Consider the following 27,694-nt stretch of genomic DNA (forward strand, 5'->3'; position numbering starts at 1 on the left):
TCAGTGTGAAATGTGCCACATGATACAGGTCTCTCCCCCACCCCCCCCGGTTTGATGCAAAAACAGGTCACATGGCCGGTTCAGGAAGAATATCTAATGTATCACCATCTGGCTGCAGAGATGAATGCGAGCACAGCACAGCTACAGTGATTCCTGAGGCAGGCAAACTTCAGAAAGACTTCAGACTTCAATCTTCCACAATAAGTGCTGTAATCTCATCACACGGCACCATCAGATTGCAATGGACAGCCTCTTCACTAGGCAAACCACTGTACCTTACTCTTGTTCTGTGTCGCCTGCTTTGTGTCTCTGGTCTGGATACCAGATAAGGCAGAAGCTGCAATTGTAGGTTTACACATGAAGCACGTGTGAAATATCTTACTGCCTTCAGACTTAGTGAAACATTGTGCAGTTAATTAATGTTGTCATGTCACCCTTTAATGTTAACACACAATCATTACTGTCATCTCGTGCAAACATGCAGAGGTTATAACACCAAGCTGTGCAAGACATTAGTAAACTCTGCAACATTCCAGTGAAGGAATACAGCAGATAATTGGGTGGTGAAACCCTTCTCTCAGTTTTTTGATTAGATTATATTCCCTACAGTGTTGGAACAGGCCCTTCGGCCCAACAAGTCCACACTGACCCCCCAAAGAGTAACCCACCCACACCCATTTCCCACTGACTAATACACCTAACACTATGGCCAATTCACCTAATCTGCACTTCTTTGGAGTGTGGGAGGAAACCCATGCAGACACGGGGAGAATGTGCAAACTCCACACGTCAATCACCCAAGGCTGGAATCAAACCTGGGTCCCTGGCGCTGTGAGGCAGCCGTGCTAACCACTGAGCCACTATGCCACCTGTAATAAAGGATATTCTATTCTATACAGCCCCCAATTCCAGCTTGTCTGGAGATGTTTTCCAACCAACCTACTCAGAAATCTTATGAAACCCCACTGGGACTTGAACCCATACCTCCTGGCTCAAAGGCAGGGACTCTCTCACTGAGCCAAAGAGCCTCTGTTTATGAATAAAATGAAACAGATGATTTAATCCAATGGAAGATAAATAATAATGAAGGGTGAAGATTCAAATGAAAGACAAGATGCACATTTTCATTGAGTCACAGCTTAGGGGGCTGTGGGGATAATGATATTCATTTCCACCCATACCTGCCTCAAATAAAGGACCTGTCAGTGTGGATTACCAAATCACTCTTCGATCTTTTTTAAATGACTCAATTGTTTTCAGTGATTTATATATTATGTGATTTTTAAATGTTTAGTGTAAGCAACACCTTCACTTTGCTTCTACTTTATAACAAATCTATAAATCATAAGAGACAGATTTTTGTTTTATTCATCAATGGGATGTGAAGGAGCAGCAGCACTGTTCCATTTCAGGATAGTGAGGGGCTTTGCACAGGAACTTGGAAGGGTGGTGTTCCCATGTATGTGCTGCTCTTGTCCTTGGTCATGGAAGTGATGGTGGGTTTGGAAGGTTCTGTCTGAGGATATTTGGTATCTTGTAGATAATGCACACTGCTGCTACTGAGTGTTGGTGGTGGAGGGAGGGGATGTCCTGGATGGTGTCAAGTTTTTTGAGCGTTGTTGGAGGTGCATACCTCGAGGGAAGTAGGGAGTGTTGCATCACACTCCTGACTTGTGCCTTGTAGATGGTGGACAGGCTTTAGGGAGTCAGGAGGGGAGTTACACACTGCAGGATTCCCAGCCTCTGACCTGTTTCTGTGGCCACAATGTCTATGTGGTGAGACCAGTTCGGCTTCTGGTCAATGGTCATCCCTGGATGTTGATAACGGGGGATTCAGCGATGGTGTCACCACCGAACATCAAAAGGCCAGAGCTTGACTCTGCAGCTGGAGAACATTGTTACCTATGTGGCATGTATGTTATTCACCACTTATCAACCCAAGCCTCAACATTGTCCAGGTCTTGTAGTAGGCAGGTGCAGTCTGCTTCACTATGTGAGGAATTAGAAATGGTACTGAACACTGTCTGAAATTTTAGAAAAGTCCCCACTTCTGACCTTATGATGGAGGGAAGGTCATTGATGAAGCAGCTGAAGATGGTTGGGCCTAGGACACTGTCCTGAGGAACTCCTGCAGAGATGTCCTGGAGCTGAGATGACTGACCTCCTACAATCATGACCATCTTTCCCCATCTTTCTCAGTGCTCAATATGAGTTAACTAAGTACAGAACATCCACCCTAATCCCAATGACATGTATTTTACCACGTCAAGTGTACCTAATTCAATCTCCTGTGACTGACGGTACAGAATCTGATAGCATTCAGAATCTTAAGCTTGTCTCACATTCTAATGCTCCAATCCTGGACATTTTGGTGAAAAGGTTGGATGTAATCAACAGAATAGAAAGTGTTTTTTTCAGTTTGTGATTTTGTCAATTGCACCTTGCCTTGGTTTCTTTAATTGTTGGATATTTACAATTGTTTGGCTTCTAGTCAGTCTTGATTTGAAAATTCTTCTCCTTGTTTTCAAGGATAAGACCCCTCTCTATCCCTGTAAAGTCCTCCAGCCCTGACATTCCTCCCTATCGATCTAACCTCCTCCAACCCCAACAACAGGCTCTGTGCATGGGAAATCATGTCTCACAAACTTAATTGAGTTTTTTGAAGAAATAATGAAGAGGATTAATGAGGGCAGAGTGGCAGACGTGATCCGTATGAACTTCAGTACTGCTTTTGACAAGGTTCCCCATGGGACACTGGTTTGCAAGGTTAGATCACATGGAATACAAGGAGAATTAGCCATTTGGATACAGAACTGGCTTGAAGGTAGAGGACAGAGGGTGGTGGTGGAGGGTTGTTTTTCAGATTGGAGGCCTGTGACCAGTGGAGTGCTACAAGGATCAGTGCTGGGGCCACTGCCTTTCATCATTTATACAAATGATTTGGATGTGAACATAGGAGGTGTAGTTAGTAAGTCTGCAGATGACACCAAAACTGGATGTGTAGTGGACAGTGAAGAAGGTTACCTCAGAGTAAACAGGATCTTGATCAGATGGGCCAATGGGCTGAGGAGTGGTGGATGGAGTTTAATTCAGATAAATGTGAGGTGCTGCATTTTGGAAAAGCAAATCAGAGCAGGACTTATACACTAAATGGTAAGGTATTGGAGAGTGTTGCTGAACAAAGAGACCTTGGAGTGCAGGTTCATAGTTCCTTGAAAGTGGAGTCAGAGGTAGATAGGATAGTGAAGAAGGTGTTTAGTATGGTTTTCTTTATTGAGTATTGAGTAGAGGAGTTGGGAGGTCATGTTGCAGCTGTACAGGACATTGGTTAGGCCACTGTTGGAATATTGCATGCAATTCTGGTTTCCCTCCTATTGGAAAGATGTTGTGAAACATGAAAGGGTTCAGAAAAGATTTACAAGGATGTTGCCAGGGTTGGAGAGTTTGAGCTACAGGGAGAGGCTGAATAGGCTTTGTCCTGGATGGTGTCAAGCTTCTTGAGTGTTGTTGGAGCTGCACCCATTCAGCTCACCCCTGACTTGTGCTTTGGAGATAGTGAATAAGCTTTCGGGAGTCAGGAAGTGAGTTACCACAGGATCCCCAGTCTCTGACCTGCTATGGTAAACACAGCAAGTAGATGGCTTGTCCAGCCAGTTTCTGGTCAGTAGTAATCCCCAGATTGTTGGTAGTGGGGGGATTCAGTGATGGGAATGCTACTGAGTGTCAAGGTGTGGTGGGTGGGCTCTCTCTTGTTGGAAGTGGTCATTGCTTGGCAATTATGTGGTGTGTATGTTATTCGCCACTTATCAACCCAAGCCTCAATATTGTCCAGATCTTGTCTGAGCAGTCCTGAATGTTGCGGTACATTGTGCAATCATCAGCGAATATCCCACTTACACAACAACTAGGAACAGGGGTAGCCCATTCAGCCCTTCAGTCTGCTCCACCATTTGATACGATCTCAACTCAGCCTCAACTTTCCAACCCCTTTCCATTACTCATGAAAAATCTATGTCCTCCTTAAATTTACTCAGTGCCCCAGAATCCACCACATTCAGGGATAGTGAACCTATGAGAGAATTAATTCCTTCTCATCTCTGTTTTAAATCTGCCACTGCCTTAGATTAAGGCTATGACCTTTGGGAACTGGACATTATGCTGGAGGGAAGGTCATTGATGAAGCAGCTGAAGATGGCTGGGTTAGCTGAGGAACAACGGTACAGATGTCCTGAAACTCAGATGAAGATCACATCATCCAAATACTCCAGTGAGCTTCTCACTTGTACCCCACTGACACAATACCTCACCTCCCCACCTCTCCCCCCCCCGGCTTCAATGTCACTAAATGAGCAGCAAATGGCTTTTCTCTCTGGCTCCCAATCCCAGTTTCTTTGCTAGAGCAAAGAATCCCTACAATGCACAAAGAGATCATTCAGCCGATCAAATCTACATTAATTCTCTGGAGGGCACATCACCCAGATGCACCCTGGTTACCCTATCCCTGCATCCCCCACAGCTAATCCACCTAACTTGTGTATCCCTGGACACGCTGGACAACAGGGTATGGCCAATCCACTTAACTTGCACATTTTTAAACAGTGGGAGAAAACTGGAGCAATCAGAGGGGTCCAACGCAGACATAGATGCAATGTGTAAACTCCACACAGACCGTCACCCGAGGATGGGATCAAACCTGGGTCCCTGGTGCTGTGAGACTGCAGTGCTAACCATTGAGCCATTGTGCCCGCCAGATGCTGAATGCTATGACATTCTTCCATCCTGTCTCTGTATGAGATGATTCTGTGTGTTTGCTTGTCCCCCTCCTGCCCGGAGTTAACCAATCATATCTGTTCCTCTCACCCACCTCCTCTCAGTGTCACTGAACCCTTCCTGCACATTCCCTTAGCTCCCTGACAGTGTATATGTGAGCTCTGCTCCCAGTCCCTCTTGCTCCCTTCACTGCACAAATAAATAGCTTTAATGAGAAACTGAAATAGATTTAATCGTAACTCATGATGTTAAGAGGTAAGTAGATAATTTAAAAAACCATAAGAACAGCCACAGCTAGTTAAATACAAATATAAACATAATTGTCTGCATGTAAACAAGATTTTTTTTGTCAGAGGAATAATCAGGAAAGCAAAATTACAAACCGGTCCAGAAATTAAACAGAGATTTGCAAGAAAACTGTTAAAATGTTACACAGAACAAGATATAAATGACAAAGATCAATGCAAAACCTTCTTTCCACAGCACTTGCTTCATATTTCAGGTTCTTGTTTGTGAGCAGTGCTGTGGGAGATTTAAGAGTATTGATCCAAAAGCCCCCTAACTCTCCACTCAGAAACATTTCTATTATTCCTTCACTGCATGTGGGCATATGGGCAAGGCCAGCGTTTACTGTCCATCCGTTAGTGCCTTTGAATCAAGGGACATGCCATTTCTGAGGGCAGTTTAGAGTCAACCACTTTGCTGACATGCATTTAGGCTGAGGGGGCAAAGTTCAAAGGAGATGTGAGGAGCAGGAGAAGGGTAGGAGTCTGGAACACACTGTCAGGGGTGGTGGTGGAGGCAGATACAATAGGGGTATTTAAAGGGCTTTTAGATAAGCACATGGATATGCAAGGAACGGAGGAATATGAACCAAGGGCAGGCAGAAGGGATTAGTTTAATTTGGCATCATGTTTGGCAAAGCATTGTGAGCTGAAGGGCCTGTTCCTGTGAGCATTGGAGGTATAGTTAGTAAGTTTGCAGATGACACCAAAATTGGAGGTGTAGTGGACAGCAAAGAAGGTTACCTCAGATTACAACAGGATCTTGACCAGATGGGCCAATGGGCTGAGAAGTGGCAGATGGAGTTTAATTCAGATAAATGCGAGGTGCTGCATTTTGGGAAAGCAAATCAGAGCAGGACTTATACACTTAATGGCAAGGACCTAGGGAGTGTTGCTCAACAAAGAGACCTTGGAGTGCAGGTTCATAGTTCCTTGAAAGTGGAGTCGCAGGTAGATAGGATAGTGAAGAAGGCGCTTGGTATGCTTTCCTTTATTGGTCAGAGTATTGAGTACAGGAGTTGGGAAGTCATATTGCGGCTGCACAGGACATTGGTTAGGCCACTGTTGGAATATTGCGTGCAATTCTGGTCTCCTTCCTATTGGAAGGATGTTGTGAAACTTGAAAGGGTTCAGAAAAGATTTACAAGGATGTTGCCAGGGTTGGAGGATTTGAGCTATAGGGAGAAGCTGAACAGGCTGGGGCTGCTTTCCCTGGAGTGTCGGAGGCTGAGAGGTGACCTTATAGAGGTTTACAAAATTATAAGGGGCATGGATAGGATAAATAGACAAAGTCTTTTCACTGGGATTGGGGAGTCCAGAACTAGAGGGCATAGGATTAGGGTGAGAGGGGAAAGATATAAAAGAGACCTAAGGGGCAACTTTTTCACGCAGAGGGTGGTACGTGTATGGAATGAGCTGCCAGAGGAAGTGGTGAAGGCTGGTACAATTGCAACATTAAAAAGGCATTTGGATGGGTATATGAATAGGAAGGGTTTGGAGGGATATGGGCCGGGTGCTGGCAGGTGGGACTAGATTGGGTTGGGATATCTGTTCGGCATGGACGGGTTGGACCGAAGGGTCTGTTTCTATGCTGTACATCTCTATGACTCTATGACTCGATGCTGGACTGGTCTATGTTCTATGTGTGTCAAAACGTATGGTGCTGGAATAGCACAACAGATCAGGCAGCATCCGAGGAGCAGGAGAATCGACATTTCGAGCATACGCCCTTCATCAGGAATGAGGCTTGTGGGCCAAGGGGGCTGTGATATAAATGGGAGGGGGGCAGGGCTGGGATGGAAGATAGCTGAGAGTGCAATAGGCAGATAAGGTTGGGGGTAATGGTGATAGGTCAGGGGGGAGGGTGGAGCAGATAGGTGGGAAGGGAGATAGGCAGGTAGGACAGGTCATGGGGACGGTGCTGAGCTGGAAGGTTGGAACTGGGGTAAGGTGGGGGGGAGGGGAAATCCACATTGATCCTATTCGGGTGGAGAGGCATTCTTCCTCCAGGTGTCGGATGGTAAGGGTTTAGCGGTGGAGGAGGCCCAGGACCTGCATGTCCTTGGTGGAGTGGGAGGGGGAGTTAAAGTGTTCAGCCACAGGGCAGTGGGGTTGGTTGGTGCGGGTGTCCTGGAGATGTTCTCTGAAACCAGCCACAAGTTGGCTTCCTGTCTCCCCAATGTAGGGGAGACCACATTGAGAGCAACGGGCACAGTAGATGAGGTGTTTGGATGTGCAGGTCGGATGTGGAGGGATCCTTTGGGGCTTCGGACGGAGATGAGGGGGGAACCTGTGCTCACACCACCCCCCTTCACCTGTCCATCTTCCTTCCCAACTATCTACTCCATCCTCCTCTCCAACCTATCACCATCACCCCCCCACCTTCATCTACGTATTGCGTTCCCAGCTACCTTCTCCCCCGCCCCACCCCCCATCCCCCTTCTATTTGTCTCCCAGTCCTCTCAGCTCATAGCCCTATTCCTAATGAAGGGCTTATACCCGAAACATTGATTCTCCTGCTCCTCGGATGCTGCCTGACCTGATGTGCTTTTCCAGCACCACACACTTTGACTCTGATCTCCAGCCTCTGTAGACCTCACTTTACCTTATGTTCTATGTGGGTCTGGAGTCATGTAGGCCAGACCTGATAAGGACAGTAGATTTCCTTCCTTAGTGAACATTAGTGAATCAACAAGAGTTTTTACAAAAATAGTTTCACGGTCACAATTATTCAGAATAGCTTTATATTCTAATTTTGATTAACTTGTTGAATTTAAATTCCCCCAGCTGTCTAGGAGGGATTTGGACCCGTGTACCCCGAAGATGAACCTGGTCTTTTACATTCCAAACTCATGTTACCGTGACAATGCTCTCTCCCAGCACTGGGAATCAGACTGATTGTACATGACAATGAGAATGCCCCAGTGCACTGCTGTGTTTGACACTCATGCAAACGTAATTAAAAGGAACATTTGCAGGATGTGGGAAGTACAAATACGTCCCAAATGTTGCGGTTCCTCTAATGAACAAAAGCTGCTGCAACATCCTGAGTCATGAATAGAAACACAGATCAGCTGTTTGCGGGCGAAATCTACAAAGACCTGTCCATAATGAACTTGGCCAACAACAGCATTATCAAATGTCTGAAACATGAGTCCAATTCCCAAAAAAATGACTTGCGGACATGTTTAGTTACATTTCTTCCTCCTGTAAAATGAAAAGTCATGAAACAAACAATGGTTGTTCTGTGGGGAATGAGAATCTGCAAACTGTAACAAATCACGTCAGATATACAATGCTCCAGGAAGACCATCTTTTTTCCGGGTATTTACTGAACCATTGTAACGTCTTTCACAATGTGGAAACAGGGTGGATTTTTGAGGTAGAGATAATCTTGATGTTTCTAGGACAAACCACATTGTGCTATATCATTGCTGTCTTGGAGATGTGACCAAGGAAATGCTGAATGCTGGGTTAATACCACCACTACAACATCAGAAAATGAAATTTCATACAGAAGTGTTCAGGTTTTGTACGTCAATATCTGTTAGCAATTTCCTAAAATATTTTCTCCACATGAAGAGAACCGTAAGGATGTAATTTGTTGTCTCCTTCGCACGAACATCTGGCGAGTACTTATGTTTCTGAAGTGCTCAGTGAGGTAATAATGATTCATCCACACTGAGGGCTCTCAGCAGTTTAGTGAGGGTTAAGATTATATACTGCACACTGCTCTTCAGTCAACTGAAAATCAATATGGCTTCATCTGCTCAGAGAATTCATTTTCTCTGCAGAAAGAAGGGTTTGGGAAAGGAAGGTTTCAGAGATCAATGGGGAGACTGAAGCTTCTTGATAAGTAAAGTCACTGAGTAAGCTGTAACATGTCCATCATGAAACATATAATCCTGGAGCAGGAGTAGGCCATTCGGCCCTTCGAACCTGCTCTGCCATTCAATATGTTCTTGGCCGATCCTGTATCTCAATGCCGCGTCCCCACTTTCTCCCCATGTCCCTTCATGTCTTTCAAATCTAAACATTTATTTGTCTCTTTTTTTGAATTTATTCAGAGACTTGGCCTCCATGGCCTTCTGTGGGAGAGTTCACCACCCTCTGAGTGAAGAAATGATTATTCATCTCAGTCCAAAATGGTCTACCCTGGATCCTGAGACTGTGTCCCCTGGTTCTAGATCCCCCAACCCTGGGGAAATATTCTCCCTGCATCTAGTCAGTCCAGCCCTGTTAGAATTTTATACGTTTCAATCAGATCCCTCTCTAAGCTCCAGTGAGTACAGGCCCAGGATCCCATGGGACAGTCCTGCCATCCCCGGTATCAGCTGAGTGAATCTCCAGGGCACTCCCTCTCTCTCTCTGGGAGACCCTAACAGCACACAACACCACAAGTGTAGTTTGACCAAGGCTCTGTCTAACTGTGGTAAGATATCCCTACTTAGAGTCATAGAGATGTACAGCATGGAAACAGACCCTTCGGTCTAACCCGTCCAAGCCAACCAGATATCCCAACCCAATCTAGTCCCATCTGCCAGCACCCGGCCCATATCCCTCCAAACCCTTCCTATTCATATATCCATCCAAATGCCTCTTAAATGTTGCAATTGTACCAGCCTCCACCACTTCCTCTGGCAGCTTATTCCATACACATACCACCCTCTGCGTGAAAAAGTTGCCCCTTAGGTCCCTTTTATATCTTTCCCCTCTCACCCTAATCCTATACCCTCTAGTTCTGGACTCCCCAACCCCAGGGAAAAGACTTTGTCTATTTATCCTATCCATGTCCCTCATAATTTTGTAAACCTCTATAAGGTCACCCCTCAGCCTCCGACACTCACGTTTTCTTTCTGTTTTTCATACTGCACTGTATAACTTCATGTTTTGCCACAATTTACTGTGTATGCCACACGTTTGCCCACTCTCTCGCCTCATCTAAATCAAGTTTAAGCCTCCTGGCATTGTCCTCACAATCCCGCCAGTTTTGTGTTGTCAACAAACTTGGAAATGTTGTATTTGTTTCCCCCAGTCTGGGTCATTTCGATAGATTGTGAATACCTGAGGCACCAGTGCTAACCCTTACCTGCCACTGGCCATTGCTTCCTACTCAGGAAAAGACTCAATTATTCCCACTCCCTGTATCCTGTCTGTTAACCAGTTCTTGATCCATGCCAATATATTACCACTAATCCTATGGGGTTTAAGTTTTCCCCACTAAGCTCATATGGGGATTTAAATAAAAAGGTTCTAAAACTCCAAACATGCCACATTCACTGGTTCTGCCTGATTTTCCTACGAGGTACAGACTCAAAAACTTCCAGCAGATTTGTTCAGCATGATTTGTATTTCATAAACCCATGCTGGTTTTGTCCAATCCAGAGCTTTCCAAATGTCTGCTATTGAAACATCTTTTGATAGAATCTAGCATTTCCCAATTACCCTGTACTGATGTCAGGTCAACTGGTATATAATTCCATGTTTCCTTTTTATACCCCCCCCCCCACCAACTTTTAAATAGTAGGGTTACATTAGTTACCCTCCAATCTGTAGGAACTGTAGGCAGATGATCACCAGTGTATCCACTCTTTTTACGGTCACTTCCTTCAGTACTCTGAGATGTAGATTATCAGGCACTGGGTATCTCTGAGCCTTTATCCCGTTAATTTCTCCAGCGCCACTTTCTTACTGATACCAATTTTTTTTCAATCCTCCCTCTCACTTTCCTAACATTTCTGGGAGATCTCTTTCGTGAATAACGAGGGGCATAGTCTGAGAATGAGGGCCAGACCGTTCAGGAGAGATGTTAGGAAGTATTTCTACACACACAGGATGGGAAAGGTTTGGAGCTCTCTTCCACAAACAGCAGTAGATGCTGGATCTGTTGTTAATTTTAAATCAGAGAGAGATAAATTTAGCAAAGTTGTTAAGGGATATCGATCAAAGGCAAGTTTATGGATTTAGGTCTCAAATCAGACATGATCCCATTTAATGGCTTACTCCTGTTCCTATGCTCCAAAGACAGAACAAAAGCTGTGTGATTGATATTTCTGCCATTTCTTTGTCCCCCACTAACATTTCCCCAGCTTCAAACTGTAAGAGACCTACACTTGCCTTTATTAATCATTTTCTCTTTACATTTTAACCAGAGTGAGGACCTTGGAGATTCAGCTCATCCCTGGCTCCAAACAACATCCATCTTGGACAATGGGCAACACCATCTCCGGGCACAATCAGTGGGCACCAGCTGTACCCACCCTCCATCGGTGGACTGTGATACCTGGCTTCTGTCAACTCCTCGAAACCACCACTGCACCACTCCCTGACACACTGGCAGAATGCTCACGAAGCCCAGATGGGAATAGCTGAGCACTGCAACAACTGGCATTGAGATGACCACTGCAGTACATTGTGCCCAAGGGCAGGCTTAGAATAGACCAGGCTGCACCTCAAGTGTGCTCCCCTAGCACCCTGGCACCTCCCTGCACCATCTGTCCTAGCCCAGTTCCCAGCCAGAGCTAAATACTGTCACCATGACTGTTCCCAGGGGCTCGTTAGTTCAGACGCACAGACTGGCTGCTCACCACATTTGTCCATACACTATCTTAAACTGTTAACAGCAATGGAGACTCCATGAAAAATACCGCTGCATTTCCACATAAAAATAACAGATCTGATCATTGCGTACAGTTCTGGTCAACACACACCAGAAGGATGTGGATGCTTTGGAGAGAGTACAGAAAAGGTTTACCAGGATGCTACCTGGTCTGGGCGAATTTAGCGATGTAGAAAGGTTGGATAGGCTGGGCTTGTTTTCACAGGAACGCAGGAGGTTGAGGAATGATCTGATAGAAGTTTTATAAGATTGTGAATGGCCTGGAGAGAGTGGAAAGTATGAGGCTTTTTTCCCAGGGTGCAGGGGTCAATTACTAGGGTACACAGGTTCAAGGTGCGAGAGGAGGTAAGTTTAAAAGAGATGTGCGAGGCAGGTTTTGCCCACAAAGGGTGGTGGGTGCCTGGAAACGTACTGCCAGAGGAAGTGGTGGAAGCAGACACAATAGCAGCATTCAAGAAGCACCTGGACAAATACAGGAATATGAAGGGAATAGATGGATATGGATCCTGTAAGGGAAGGCAGTTTTAGTATGGAAGGGCAGAATGGGGCAGCATAGGCTTGGAAGGCCGAAGGGCCTGTTCCTGTGCTGTACTGGTCTTCATTCTTTGAAAGCAGGAGAGGACTAGTCAGCTTGCTGTGAATTGTCACCCCAACCCTCCACTGACTAATGCCTCATGGATGTTTGAAAACTCCAACAACATTTACTTTTACCATTCATCACAATCTCTGAGGAAGTGATGGCTGCCCTTAGCTCTCTGACTGAGTGAACATCTGTGAGGCAGCTTTAACTCCACTTGAACTTTGAGCTTTATCTTAAACTGTGTGCGTGGCCTGAACAGCTCATCTTAAAGGTCTGGCTCCTCGGCAGTAAAAATGGTCTGCCTTAAATACTTTTCAAAAACCATGAACTCACCTCATAACTCTCTCGAATCGAACACACACAACCCAGCCACAACGCCACACATTACCACCCCTCCCCAAAACGTATGGAATTTCTCTCTGCCCTTACCTGCAAAGGTGATGGCCCAGTGGTTTTATTGTTAGACTACTAACCCAGAGACCGAGGTATACTTTGGAGTGACAGTGAAGAGATTTATAAAATCATGAGAGGCGTAGGTAAGTTGAACAGGGTGGGGTGTTCAAGACTTATTTTTAAAGTGAGAGGAGAAAGTTTTAAAAAGGATGTGAGGGGCAACTTTTATACACATGTGGAATGAACTGTCTGAGGAGATGGTGGATGCGGGTACAGTTACAATGTTTGGATTGGAATATGAATAGGAAAGGGTTGGGGGTATATGGGCCAAATACAGGTGGGTGGGACTAGTTTAGTTTGGAAAATGGTGGGCATGGACTGGTTGGACCAAAGGGTCTGCTTCCGTTCTATATCACTCAATGACTGTATGAACCAGATTTCAATACAATCAGGGTTGATGGTGGAAATTAAAACCAATTTTAAAAAATCAGAAATTAGGAAACGTCTAATGATGACTGTGAAACCATTTGTCAATGATTGTAAAATCCCATCTGGGTAACTAATGTCCTCCCAGGGAAGGGAATCTGCTGTCCTTACCTGGTCCGGCCTATGTATAATTCCAGACCAACAGCAATATAGGTGACTCTTAGCTGTCCTCTGGGCAATTTGGGATGGGCAATGAATGCCAGCTGAGCCACTGATGCCCACATCCTAGAAATGTTTTTTTCTAAAAAAAAGGCTGTTTGAAGTCCTCCCCTCCCACTGCCCGTGAGTTTGACATTTCTTACTGAAGGGTCATGACAATTCTCCTGCTTTGAAATGGAGTCCTAGTGGGAAAATCTTTAGTAACCTCTCATCTCGTGCGTGCCTGTGACAACCAGTGACAGAAAACAACCGCAGTTGGTGCAAGTTTAAATGAGCTTCAACCAGCTTTGTAAAACATGAAGAGATTACAAATGCATATCATTTCCTGTGGAAGAAACAATAAATTGCTTTGCACAGGAAGAACTCAAGTTTTCAAAATCTTTGTCAAGATGTCAAACTTACACTCTATGTCTGAATTATTAAAGAATGAAAAATTAAATCGTAACAAAATAGACAGAGCTGGTTAAACGGGAGGAAGCAGCAACCTATTAAAAACATTCAGCTTTATGGAAGGACTTATCCATGATACTGAGTGAGTGAAGCAGTTAGCTTTGGACCTGTGAATTGTGGGCAGTAGACCAGTGTGATGCTATGCACATTGGCTGTTCCTTTCCACTGACACGCTTGGGAACGTCAAGCCAAACTGCAAAAGGCAGGGCTTCTGACAAACAGTCATTCCAGACCCAAAACGTTAAGGAGGCTTTGGAGAGGTTGCAGAAGAGGTTTTCCAGGATGCTGCCTGGATGAACTACAAGGGGAGGCGAGAAAAACTCAGGTTGTTTCCTCTGGAGCAGCTGAGGCTGAGGGGAGACTTGATAGAAGTCTATACAATTATGAGATGCAGAGATAGGGTTGACTTTTTCCCAGAGTTGAAATGTCTAAAACTAGGGGGTGTGCATTTAAGGAAAGACGCGGAAAGTTCAAAGATGTGAAGGGCAGATTTTCTTACACAATGATAGGAGTCTGGAACACACTGCCAGGGGTGGTGGTAGAAGCAGGTATGATAGGGGTATTTAAGGGTTTTTTAGATAAGCACATAGATATGCAAGGGATGGAGGGACATGGACCAAGGGCAGGCAGAAGGGATTAGTTTAAAATGGTGTCATGCTTGGCACAACATTGTGGGCCAAAGGGCCTGCTCCTGTGCTGTATTGTTCTATGCTAACTCTGTTTCTCTCTGGATGCTGCCAGACCTGCTGAGTTTCTCCACTAAATTTCTTTTTGTTTGTTACAAAAGTAGGGGTGTCCAATTTCACACCAGCTATTTTTCACACCTTTTCTGAAGTTCAAGGTTTTAGGAGATGGAACATTGCACTGTGGAAAGTCTGAGGTCACTTATCGTCAGGTTAAAAGGGAGCAGCTGCACCTCAGCAATGGGTTTGAAATAGCAGCTTTTACTAAGATGCCCCCACACTCCTGACAAGGGTATTGAACAAAGTGATCAGCTCAATCAGCCTCAACACAGCAGACTGGCTTTCGGTGCTGTCATTGCATTACTCATTGGATTATCCAGAAAACTACCAGCCACGATAAACTGAATACAGTACAATTTAATAAAAAGTTGGCAGCAAAGGTTTTGGGAACCTCAATGTAAACTTCTTCAATAACAGAGAAAGACCATTTAGTCTCTGAAGGTTTTGTTCTAAGGTTGTAGATTTAATGCAGGAATTATAAACACACACAAAGCTCTGCTTAAGTTTCTTACACGAAACACTGTTGTATGTGGCAGTTACTACCTGAAAGGGTACATCACAAGAGAAACTCTGCTTATCAGGATCTAAAGACCTGCTCCTGAGAGGATCAATCTCATTCTGTGCTTTTTAAAAATTCACTCGTGGAACGTGGGGGCCCAGCATTTATTGCCCGAACTTGTTGCCCCTTGAGAAGGTGGGGGTGAGCTGCCTTCTTGGACTGCCAGTGATCTGTATACAGTGGATACACCCACAATATCTTTAGGGAGGGAATTCCAGGATCTTGACCCAGCGACACTGAAGAAATGGCAATACATTTCCAATTCAGGATTGGGCGTTGTTCTGAAGAGAACTTGCAGGGGCGGTGATGTTCCCCTGTATCTACTGTCTTTGTCCTTCTGGATCTAAGTGGTTATGGGTTTGGAAGATACTGTTTGTTATTAAGTCTGTGCGAGAGCATTTCAGGAGCAATAATGTGTGCTTCCTTTTAAATAAAGCCTAATGTGGAGATGTTTGTAACCTAGATGTAATATAACGAGCCACGAAGTACTGTGTAACGAACCAGTATTGATCAAGACAGAGCCTTTCTTCTGCTGAAGACTGTGTGGGCTTCCTTCCTGAACTGGTATTAGAACCTAAACTGAAACCAGTTAGAAGGATTACTGACACCAAACCTGGCCAAAGCATTCCATGCGGTTCCAGTGGATGGGAATCTGACACTGTAGGATGTTCCAAAGTTATAAGAATCAGGCGCTATTAAAATTTCAGGGGAGTTAATAAACTGGATAACCCCTGAAAGGAAATTGAGGATTGGTATGCATGATCACACCCCCCACATCCCCCCCCCCACCCCCAACTCCCCCACACCCCCCCCACCCCCACTCCCCCACCCCCAACTCCCCCACACCCCCCCACCCCCACTCCCCCACACCCACCCCCACTCCCCCACTCCCCCACCCCCACTCCCCCACACCCCCCCCACCCCCACTCCCCCACTCCCCCACCCCCACTCCCCCACGCCCCACCCCCACTCCCCCACCCCCACTCCCCCACTCCCCCACGCCCCACCCCCACTCCCCCACCCCCACTCCCCCACTCCCCCACGCCCCACCCCCAACTCCCCCAACCCAACAACCTTTCAATGGGATGTATGGTTGAGTTGTGTGTTGGATGTGTTTGAGTGGTTTGGCGATCATTCACATGTCTCTTAAAGTTATACTGCACGTTAGCTGTGACACAACAATCACAGTCTGATCACGGCCCAACTTTAACTCACTCAAAAACCGTTTGCTCAGACTTAAAATCAGGCCCCGAGACTCCTTTCGTCTCAATGGTAGATATTTTATCATCATTAATGCTGTGTAATCATCTTTCATCTCTCCTTCCTCTGTGGGGGGTTCATCGGGAGGGCTCCCAGTGTTGTTACTTACTGACATTAGCCGGCATTTCACAAAAGGAAGAGGCTGCTGATGCTGGCGATGCCGAGGCTGTTGCCAGGCAACAAAGCAGAATGGCTGACCACAGGACAGCATGGTTGATAAGAGTTTCTGACACTGTAGGGGGGGTCTCCGCACAGTCAAATGTAATTGTTTGAACCCTCACTATTTCATGTTTCCAAATAGGTTATGCAGAGGACTCACTGTTACATGAAACTCTAACGTCAGGGCTTTCTTTACCAAGCTGTAAACCTTTCTACAAACATTCTTCAGCACTGAAAGGTCCGAGGCAGTGGATTCACCTTTTTTCCATTAAAGGGCCCCTTTTCAAATGGATGATTTGTCATAAACTTCACCCAATCGCCATCAGTCACAAGGCAGGGAAGTGTTGGCCTGTGGGAAGAGTATTTATATAACACTTTCAGGAAAGCTCCTGACTCTTCCTCACGAACAGCCCTCCTGGGAGAAACTACAACAACAATTTATATTTATGCAGCACCCACAACACAATGAAGTGATCCCAAGTGTTTCATGGAGCTGTTACTGAACTAGACAATGTTACCTCTGTTTCTCTCCGTACAGATGCTGCCAGACCTGCTGAGTTTCTCCATTAATTTCTTTTTGTTTGTTACAAAAGTAGGGGTGTCCGATTTCATGCCAGCTATTTATCACACCAAGCAGAAACATATTGAAAGGCAGCTCTCTCCACACTGTACAGAAGGGCTGATCCTCTACTCCCCATCTGTCTCACTTTCACATTGTTTTGTCCAGGAAATTTCTCTGGATGCCAGAGGTTGCAGACACCAATCCTGCTGAGGTTCCCTTTGTTCATGGGCCAGGGATGAGCCTCTCCTTCTCTTCGCCATCTCTAACACTTAACTAGCTTTATCAAGTTTTGATAATTGTTTGGGTTGGACATGAACAGAGCTCCTTCACTGGGACTATCCTCTGCTTTGTAATCGATGAGAGACAAGCAGGAGGCTGGAAGAACATAGCAATCCAGACAGCAGGTGGTGGTGGACAAGTCAACTTTTTGGGTGTAGCCCTCTTTCTTGACTTCTGTTCTGCAGTTTGATCACTGAACTGCTATAGATACAGTGAGATCTCCAACATGTTATCTATACTTGAGGGGCAATACTTATGTCAGCCTCCGATATACAGTCATAGAGATGTACAGCACAGAAACAGAACTTTCAGTCTAACACGTCATTGCCGACCAGATATCCAAACCCAATCTAGTCTCACCTGCCAGCACCCGGCCCATATCCCTCCAAACCCTTCCTATTCATATACCCATCCAAATGCCTTTTAAATGTTGTAATTGTACATCCTCCACCACTTCCTCTGGCAGCTCAATCCATACATGCACCACCCTCTGTGTGAAAAAGTTGCCCCTTAGGTCCCTTTTATATCTTTCTCCCCTCACTTAAACCCATGGCCCTCTAGTTTTGGACATCCCCTATCTTGGGGAAAAGACCTTGTTTATTCACTCTATCCATGCCCCACATGATTTTATGCACCTCTATAAGGTCACCCCTCAGCCTCCGATTCTCCGGGGCAAAAAAACCCTCTCAGTTTAACAATATCTTTCCTACAGCAGGGAGACCAGAATTTGTGGATAATGTGGTACTGAAAGATCCAACAGATGTTTAGTATAGTTCCTGAAACCTACATATATGACAGTCTGAGGCAGTGGTCTGTCTGGCCAGTACAAAGCAATTCCGTTCCAAACTGCAGCACACTATCCACAGCACATCATGCTGCTGATGGCTTCAGTTATAATGGAGACTGAGACCTTCATAGATATTTTTAATCAGCCTGTTGAGAGATGTTATGACACACTTCTGGAGCAGGTGGGCCCTGAACCTGGGCCTCCTAGCTCTGGGGCAGGGACATTACCACATCATAGCAGAGGCCTCATTGAGACCTCCACATCATCACATGATTTGGTGATCATTCACATGTCTCTTAAAGTTATACTGCATGTTAGCTGTGACACAACAATCACAATCTGATCACGGCCCAACTTTAACTCACTCAAAAACCGTTTACTCAGAGTTAAAATCAGGCCCCGAGACTCCTTTCATCTCAATGGTAGATATTTTATCATCATTCATGCTGTGTACGCATCATTCATCACTCCTTCCTCTGCAGTCTGTTAAATTTCACCTGCTATTTCGTTCCCCACTTACATTTTTTGATCCATCCTGTGATTTCTGAACGGTCTGATTCCTCAGTTAGTATCAGCTGGCTACACTATTTCCATCAGCTTCCTCACTGACACAATGAGAGCCAGCAGTGGTCCCAATGTTGACCTTGCAAACACTCCACTCTGTACTTCCCCTGCACAGTTCATAGCACTCTCACAAATATCCATTCTGTTTAACCTTCAACTCATTTTTTAATCCATTTCCTGCATCTCTGCAGCACTGGGAGGTTAATGAGTAATCTTTTTGTGTAGAGGTTTGTCAAATGTTACTTGGCAGCATCAGTCCCTTGTGCTATGAATCAGACACTCTAACTCACAACTGCTAAAGCTCAAAGCTTTTAGCCTTTTGGTCTCTTGCCATCACATCTTGGGCTGACCTTGCTTAATGTAAAAACTAGCACTTTTGTCACCTGCCTGCTATGTTCTACACTGATTCAAGCTAACACACACTCAATTAGGCAGCAATACTGCACATCACTTCATTCACTGTTTCCGAATAGATCAACAGATTACTATTGCTGCTGTTTACAAGGTTAGTTTGCCTTTACCAAGTTATTTTAATCAAATTTTGCCCATCAATGTGGAGGCTAGGCTCCAGTAAACTTGTTTAAGTTATGGAGCTGAAATAGCATCTGTCACTAATGGTAACACTGTGAAACAATGCTAAAAGTTTGTTTCCCAATCAGTGTAACAAGAAAAACGTAACATTCAGAAACCCATTAGGTACAAGTTACAAATGTAGCATTAAATGGGTTCTTAATATTGCTCAAAACGAATATTTTGTGAAAATAGATTAATTGTTTGACAGCTCCAAAACAAAATGGCTATGATCCTGCAGGGCAGTGGTACTATCCCTAACTCTGGGGTAGAAGATCTGGATTCATTTCCTGACCATCTAGGTATACAGGTGCACCATTCCCTGAAAGTGGCAACACAAGTGGATAAAGTGGTCAAGGTGGCATATACCATGCTTGCTTCATCACTTGGGGCAAATTACCAAGTCATGTTGTCATATTTCGAAGTTTAGTCAGGCCACAATTGGAATATTATGTACAGTTCTGGTCGCCACACTACCAGAAGGACGCGGAGGCTTTGGAGAGACTATAGCCACAGTTTACAAGGATATTGCCTGGTTTGGAGGGTATTCGCTATGAAGAGCGACTGGACAAACTGGGTTTGTTTTCACTTGATCGTTAGGAGCTGAGGGGGTGACCTGATAGAAGTTTACAAAATTATGAGGCATAGATAGAATAGATAGTCAAAGTCTTTTCCCCAGGTTAGAAGTGTCAACTAAAAGGCGACATAGGTCTAAGGTAAAAGGGGGTAAGTAATGGGGATGCGAGAGACAAGTTTGTTTACAGAGTGGGTGGCAAATGCGTGGACTGCGCTGCCAGAGGAGGTGATGAAGGCTGATGTAATAGCAATGTTTAAGAGGCATCTTTACAAGATACCTGTTCCTGGGCTGTAAAGTTTCTTTGTTCTTTGTTCTTATACAGGAACAGGCAGGGAATAGAGGGATAAGGACAGAGTAGAGGCAAAAGGTTTTCACTTTAGAAAAGTGCCATGTGTTGGTGCAGTCTTGGGGGTTGAAGGGCCAGTTCCTGTGCTGGACTGTAGTTTGTTCAAGCCTGGAAAGGTGTTTCAGCAAGTTGATTAAAAATAAATTCAGGTTGTAGTGTCTTACAGCACAGAAAGAGGCCCTTTGGCCCATTGTGTCTGTGCCAGCCTATCCACTCTACAACATTTCCCAACACCTGGCCTAAAGCTGTGTATACAATGGGGCTTCAAGTGACCATCTAAATACTTCATAAATGTTTTCCTATCTCTACCACCCTTACAGGGAGTCTTCTGGGAAAAAAAATCTTTCTTAAAGCTCTTCTAAACCTGCCCTTTGACTCAACTCCGTGTTCCCTGGTTACTGACCCCTTTATTAAGGCTAAAGGTTTCTTCCTATCTCTGCTCCTTAGAGCTTTCAATCCCATCCCTCCTCAGCACTCAAAGTCATAGAGATGTAGAGCACGGAAACAGACCCTTCGGCCTAACCCATCCATGCCAACCATATATCCCAACCCAATCTAGTCCCACCTGCCAGCACCCGGCCCATATCCCTCCAAACCCTTCCTATTCCCTCCTATTCCATCCCTCCTCAGCACTCCCTGCTTGAAAGAAAACAACCACAGTCCATCTGGTCTTCCTGCATAGCGACCCACCCCCGCTCAGGCAGCACAGAGAAATGGGTTTTAAACATCAAATATATCTGCTTTGAGCCTAATCTTTCAATTCTTCTCATAATACTAAGGCAGTATTACTAAATAATACTAAGGTACTAAAGAACATAGAACAGTACAGCACAGAACAGGCCCTTCAGCCCACGATGTTGTGCTGACCACTGATCCTCATGTATGCACCCTCAAAGTTCTGTGACCATATGCATGTCCAGGAGTCTCTTAAATGTCCCCAATGACCCTGCCTCCACAACTGCTGCTGGCAACGCATTCCATGCTCTCACAACTCTCTGTGTAAAGAACCCGCCTCTGACATCCCCTCTATACTTTCCTCCAACCAGCTTAAAACTATGACCCCTCGTGTTAGTCATTTCTGCCCTGGGAAATAGTCTCTGGCTATCGACTCTATCTATGCCTCTCATTAACGTGTATACCTCAATTAGGTCCCCTCTTCTCCTCCTTTTCTCCAATGAAAAAAGTCCGATTCAGTCAACCTCTCTTTATAAGATAAGCCCTCTAGTCCTGGCAGCATCCTGGTAAACCTCCTCTGAACCTGCTCCAAAGCATCCACATCTTTCTTATAATAGGGCGACCAGAACTGGACGCAGTATTCCAAGTGCGGTCTAACCAAAGTTTTATCGAGCTGCAACAAGATCTCACGACTCTTAAACTCAATACCCCTGTTAATGAAAGCCAAAACACCATTTGCTTTCTTAACAATCCTGTCCACTTGGGTGGCCATTTTAAGGGATCTATGCATCTGCACCCCAAAATCCCTCTGTTCCTCCACACTACCAAGAATCCTATCCTTAATCCTGTACTCAGCTTTCAAATTCGACCTTCCAAAATACATCACCTCACATTTATCCAGGTTGAACTCCATCTGCCACCTCTCAGCCCATCTCTGCATCCTGTCAATGTCCCACTGCAGCCTATATCAGTCCTCTATACTGTCAACGACACCTCCAACCTTTGTGTCATCTGCAAACTTGCTGACACATCCTTCAATCCCTTCATCCAAGTCATTAATAAAAATTACAAACAATAGAGGCCCAAGGACAGAGCCCTGTGGAACACTACTCACCACAGACTTCCACTCGCTGTCTTCTGTTGGCCAGCCAATTCTGTATCCAGACAGCTATGTTCCTCTGAATCCCATTCCTCCTGACCTTCTGAATGAGCCTACCATGGGGAACCTTATCAAATTCCTTGCTAAAGTCCATATTCACTACATCCACAGCTCGACCCTCATCAACTTTTCTAGTCACATCCTCAAAGAACTTGATAAGGTTTGTGAGGCATGACCTGCCCCTCACAAAGCCGTGTTGACTGCATTTAATCAAGCCATGCTCTTCCAGATGGTCATAAATCCTGTCTCTCAGAATCCTTTCTAACACCTTGCAGACGACAAAAGTGAGACTTACTGGTCTGTAATTGCTGGGGATTTCCCTATTTCCTTTCTTGAAGAGAGGAATTACATTTGCCTCTCTCCAGTCCTCAGGTATGACTCCAGTGGAGAGTGAGGATGAAAAGATCTTCGCAAGTGGTGAAGCAATTGCATTTCTCGTTTCCCAAAGCAGCCGAGGACAAATCTGGTCCGGGCCTGGCGACTTGTCAATCTTAATGTTTGACAAAATTTTCAGCACATCAGCTTCCTCTATCTCTATCCATTCCAGCATGCACACCTGCTCTTCAAAGATTTCATTCACTACAAAGTTAGTTTCTTTCGTTAAGACAGAAGCAAAAATCTCATTTAGGGCTTCCCCTACCTCCTCAGACTCCACACACAAGTTCCCTATGCTATCCCTGATCGGGCCTACTCTTTCTTTGACCATTCTCTTATTCCTCACATAAATGTAAAATGCCTTTGTGTTCTCTCTAGTCCGTTCTGCCAACCCTTTCTCGTGCCCCCTCCTGGCTCTCCTCAGACCATTTTTAAGGTCCTTCCTTGCCTGCCTGTAATCCTCTAGAGCAGAGCTTGACCCTAGCTTCCTCCACCTTATGTAAGCTACCTTTTTCCTTTTGACGAGAAGCTCCACCGCTCTCGTCATCCAAGGTTCCTTTATCTTCCCACTTCTTGCCTGTCTCAGAGGAACATATTTATTCATCACTTGCAACAACTGTTCCTTAAACAGTCTCCACATGTCTATAGAAGTTGCATTAAAACATAAATTCCTTTTATTAAATACAAGGAGCTGCAGGTGATACACATCTGATCAGTGTGGAAATTTGTTAGAAAGTTCTTGCGTTTCATCCTGGGCTCTCCTCTCTTTCACCATTACTGATCACTCACTCACTCCAAACTTAATCTGCGACTGGCCCTTTTTGACCAGCGAACTGGAATCTCACTGGCCATTGGGGAACCCATCCAGTTACTGGGGATATCTACTGGTCTGCACTGAAAAGGGATTTAGATTGAGGATGGATGAGAAGCAATATTTTTAGAGTTCTTGAGAAGAAATTTGTTCACTCAGAGTTTTCGGGATCTGGAATATCTTCCCAGACAAAGTGGTGGAATCTGATTCCTCGCATAACTTTGAAAAGGGACAAAGTTAAAAATCACACAATACCAGGTGATAGTCCAACAGGTTTATTTGGAGGCAGTAGCTTTCGAAGCACTGCTCCTTCATCAGTTGGACAACCACCTGATGAAGGAGCAGACCTTTGAAAGCTAGTGCTTCCAAATCAACCTGTTGGACTATAACCTGGTGTTATGTGATTTTTAACTTTGTCCAGCCCAGTCCAACACTGGCTCCTCAAATCATGGCTTTGAAAATGGGAGGTGGATACATACCCAAGAATTCGAAATCTACAGGACACTCTATGGAACCAGTCAAAGACATAAGATGCATACAGTGAAATTAAGCACTTCACACAATGTTGAGATGTCTGGGGTAATCCAGGCTACTGGGTAACTCATCTCTTCGGAAAGTGCAGATGTACCAATCAAAGGTCTCTTACATTCTCATAACAAACATTAACTTAAGTGTTAGACTGTATTATCACAAGAAGCAATACAATAAATTACACTACAAGAGAAAGGCATAAACAGTTGCGACCGTTTGAAATCTGGCGTTGTGTGTGTGTCCTGATGAGTGAAAAACAACAAGCTTCAGTGACACCTCTCCCCTCTCAACAATTATCAAGTTACTACCGCACAGAGCATATGTTTAGTGAGGAATTGCAATTTGGAATTCTACACATTGTATACATTACACAAGTCTTTTTCATGTGAATACAGTTGAATGTCTCATTTACTGTACCACAGCCACTAGTGGTTAATAAATATTGTATGCTTGTACAAGACAAAAAAAAAGAGACTTGCACAAAAGGCGTGTTTCTGAGCCATCAAAGGTCTTTATTCGTAGGTGGTGGTGTCAAGTGGTTATAAAACCACTTAACTAACAGAGCTGTCACTGAGACAGCCCATGCCTTGTGCTATCTCACCAAAAGAGGATTTCTGAACCAAGAGGTTTATTATAAAGGGTAAACACAAATTGCACAATGCTCACAGCAATAAAGACAATAGGAAATCTATAGCTCTAAAATTGTGAACAATGTTGTATTCATTCAGACTATTTGAAAGACAGCTGCTATTTATATTCAGGGTAATGAATAACTCCATACTTCCACTAACCTTCATTATCAAGTGTCAGGATTGCAAAAATCAAGACTCAATGGCTAATTTAAGCAAATTAATGTAATGTATTTCTCGCAAAAATATGTTAATCCCACCAGTGAACTACATCATGTAAGGTGCACCATTGGACACATACAGACAATTATGATCTCCTGCACCCATGAATATGTACCACCACCTCCCATAAACCAAGGGTGCCCAACACGCATTCATCCAGATGCAATGCGCATGAAATTACAACACTAGTAATGCATTACTGGGTTCATTTTATTAGGGGCAATATTCCTCAGTTCACTGAGACTGGGGAAATATTAATTACAAACTTCTCTCTTACATCTGAATATTAACAGTTGGAACAAATTAAATGCTTCCCTTCTGATTAGACGGGAAACATTGTTTGTGTGATAAACCTCCCATTGTTTTCCAGATCTCTCACTTCTAATGGAGTCTGGAAGGCTAAAGGGGGAGAGGTTTAAACTCAAGATGCAGTCTGTAAAACTGTCTCCTGTTTTACTGATGGGTGATCCTGCTAGTCCAGAGATGATTAGATAAAACAGCCACATACATCTAAACCGACTCCATGAATGTTTGTTATATAATTACACCATGATAATGACTGGCATTATAATGATCTTTTAATGTACACAGCAGATGTAAGAGTTGTGGTTTATTCCACCATTTATCGCCCAGCCCTGAGAAGGTGTTGGTGAATTCCTGCTTTGATGCTCTGCATTTCTCCCGACTGACTGGCTGAGTTCCTGACTGAAGTCCCCACACACTGAAGAGTACCTTATTAATTGCTGTACAATTTCCTTAAAGCAGTTCTATGAAGAATAAATTCTCAGTTTGTACGCTCTCAACACAGCGGGATCAGATTACAGTCTCTTACAGAGCAAGGTAATTGATCAGTTCCATTAACACTTACCTTCATAAACTTCAAGATTTACTGACAGTTTCTTAACAAGATGCTGTCTACAGATTTAATTGGGAATTTCCGATAGTAGCTCCAAGTTTTAAGTACTACGTCGAGGTCACTGAATAAGAGGAATGCAAGGTACTTACAAACACATCCATAAGAAGATGCTCCATCTTAACTTCGAGGTCTTCCAGTTTAGCAGCCAGTGTCATGGTGATCCAGATCCAAATCTCTACCCTCCTGCCCAGAACGTTCTAAAGACTGATTCCACCAGTCAGAAACTACAGTTTCAGTTCATTCACTGTCACTCAAACTCTACAGGCAACAATTGTGATGAAATGTCTCCTCAAACCTGTGCTCGGGCTGGTACTGAGCCATCTGTGTTAGGCACTGAGTATGAGAGACTGCCACAATGTGTGAGAATCCAGTGAAATATCCCACCAATCGACAGTAATATTTATGGGAGCGGTTCGTTCTCAACTTTGAACTTCTTTCTGTTCATTGCTGACCTTTTGTAGATGGCTATCCACAGTGAAGAGTATTGTACAGTGTTCAGCAGCTTTGCAGAAGCTGGCTGCTAAAACTGTAAGACCTTAAGCATTCGCACGAGCAGAGTATCAATAGCTCCTTGTGTCTGTAGTCAGGATTGTCTCTATTTACATGAGGCTACGAAAGGGCACCAGCTCACAGAGAACAAGAAAATACCATGAAAAGAGCTAACAGTATTGGCCAAGTCTTCTGTGAGGAACCTCTATATCTATTTTTGCCATCGAACTTTAGAGGCACGGTATATTTTGTAAGATTTCATTCTGATGCAGACAGAGTGAAAACGGTGTCAGGCATGAAGAAATTGATGTGTAGAATTTTAATGACTTGACTGAATTTTACTTACTTCAGCCACCTGACACACAAACAGCTGGATCAAATAATCTAAATCGTGCTTTTGTGGTGAGGTAGAATTCACAAGATACCCAGACAAGCTGTCAATCATCTAGAGAGAGCTATGAGAGCGAAGCGAGGAAAGAAAATTAGAATTCCCCGAGAGTCAGCTACTGAGAATGAGGAATACAGTTAAAGCTTTCTTCTGATTTCACTTTATAAAGAAAATCTAAAACACTATCTGCTGAAAGGCCATTGTACTTTTGCCTTTCATCTGACGAAGCAGAAATGCTCGGAAAATTGCTCACGGAGATCAGCGCTCTCAATGATTTTGTGAAAAATGGAGATGAAGACAATGGAACCAAATTATTACAGATTTGAGAAACCTCTGGGAGCCATGAAAAAAACAGTTTGATCTGTTTGCAAAAGGCCAGCCCCCATTTCTGACAGAATCTAACCATCAATCCTTGACATTAGAACATAGAACAGTCCAGCACAGGACCAGGCCTGTCGGCCCATGATGTTGTGCCAAACGTACCAATTAAACCAATCCCTTCTGCCCTTGGTCCATATCCCTCCATCCCTTGCATACCCGTGTGCTTATCTAAAAGTCCTTTAAATGCCCCTGTCGTACCTGTCTCCACTGCCACCCCGGCTGTGTGTTCCAGACTCCGACCACTGTCTGTGTAAAAAAATCTGCCCCTCACATCTCTTTTGAACTTTCCTCTTCTCACCTTAAATACACGCCCCCCCCCCCCCAGTATTAGGCATTTCAATGGCTTCATCATCACTGAATCCCAAACTTTCGGTGTTTTCTTTGGGGTCACCATTGACCAGAGACAAAAAAATGCAGTTCAAATTTTGAATCCTGTGGGTGAGTTCTGAAGAGGGTCACTGGACTCAAAACATTAGCTCTGTTTTTCTCTCTCTCTCTCCCCACAGAAACTGCCAGACCTGCTGAGTTTCTCCATCAATGTCTGTTTATGATTGTTGCTAAAAACTAAAACCTATTTGACAAATGTACTGGAGATTTAAAAAAATATAACAGATGTAACGATTAAGGTGGATGAAGGGGTGCCAATAGAGGTAGCAGATCCTGATTTCCGAAGGCATTTGACACAATGCTGCATGAAAGGTCAGTGGGTAGATAAGGCTCATGAAGTTGGGAGCTTTGAAAACAGACTGGTTTAGAATCCTGAATTGTACTTTTGCTTCCAACAGCACAGCTAGAAAATGCTCACCTGCAGCTGCCAGTGAAAGCTTCAGTTCATCCAGAAATTCCCCAAAGATCCTCAGACAACCCCACCACCACTTCCATCTAGAAGGACAAGGGCAGCAAATATATGGGAACACCATCATCTTCAAGTTCCCCTTCAAGCCACTCATCATCCTGACTTGGACATATAT

At 44.4% G+C, this 27,694-nt stretch overlaps 1 protein-coding gene across 3 annotated transcripts in view; it reads right to left on the minus strand.

Moving 5' to 3' along the window:
* Nucleotides 1–27,694, minus strand: part of frmd4a (FERM domain containing 4A) — a 773,221-nt gene that overhangs the window by 400,856 nt on the left and 344,671 nt on the right. Inside the window, exon 1 of one of the 3 annotated variants that reach the window (XM_072563057.1) lies at nt 25,555–25,793. The exons of the other annotated variants lie outside the window; for them this stretch is intronic. Within the exon in view, the coding sequence (XP_072419158.1) occupies nt 25,555–25,620 (66 nt within the window). The 5' untranslated portion in view covers nt 25,621–25,793. Of the gene's footprint in view, nt 1–25,554; nt 25,794–27,694 lie in introns of those variants that run through there. 3 annotated transcript variants of the gene reach the window in all.

This window comes from Chiloscyllium punctatum, chromosome 44 (assembly GCF_047496795.1).
Source record: "Chiloscyllium punctatum isolate Juve2018m chromosome 44, sChiPun1.3, whole genome shotgun sequence".
In the NCBI taxonomy this organism is placed as follows: Eukaryota; Metazoa; Chordata; class Chondrichthyes; order Orectolobiformes; family Hemiscylliidae; genus Chiloscyllium; species Chiloscyllium punctatum.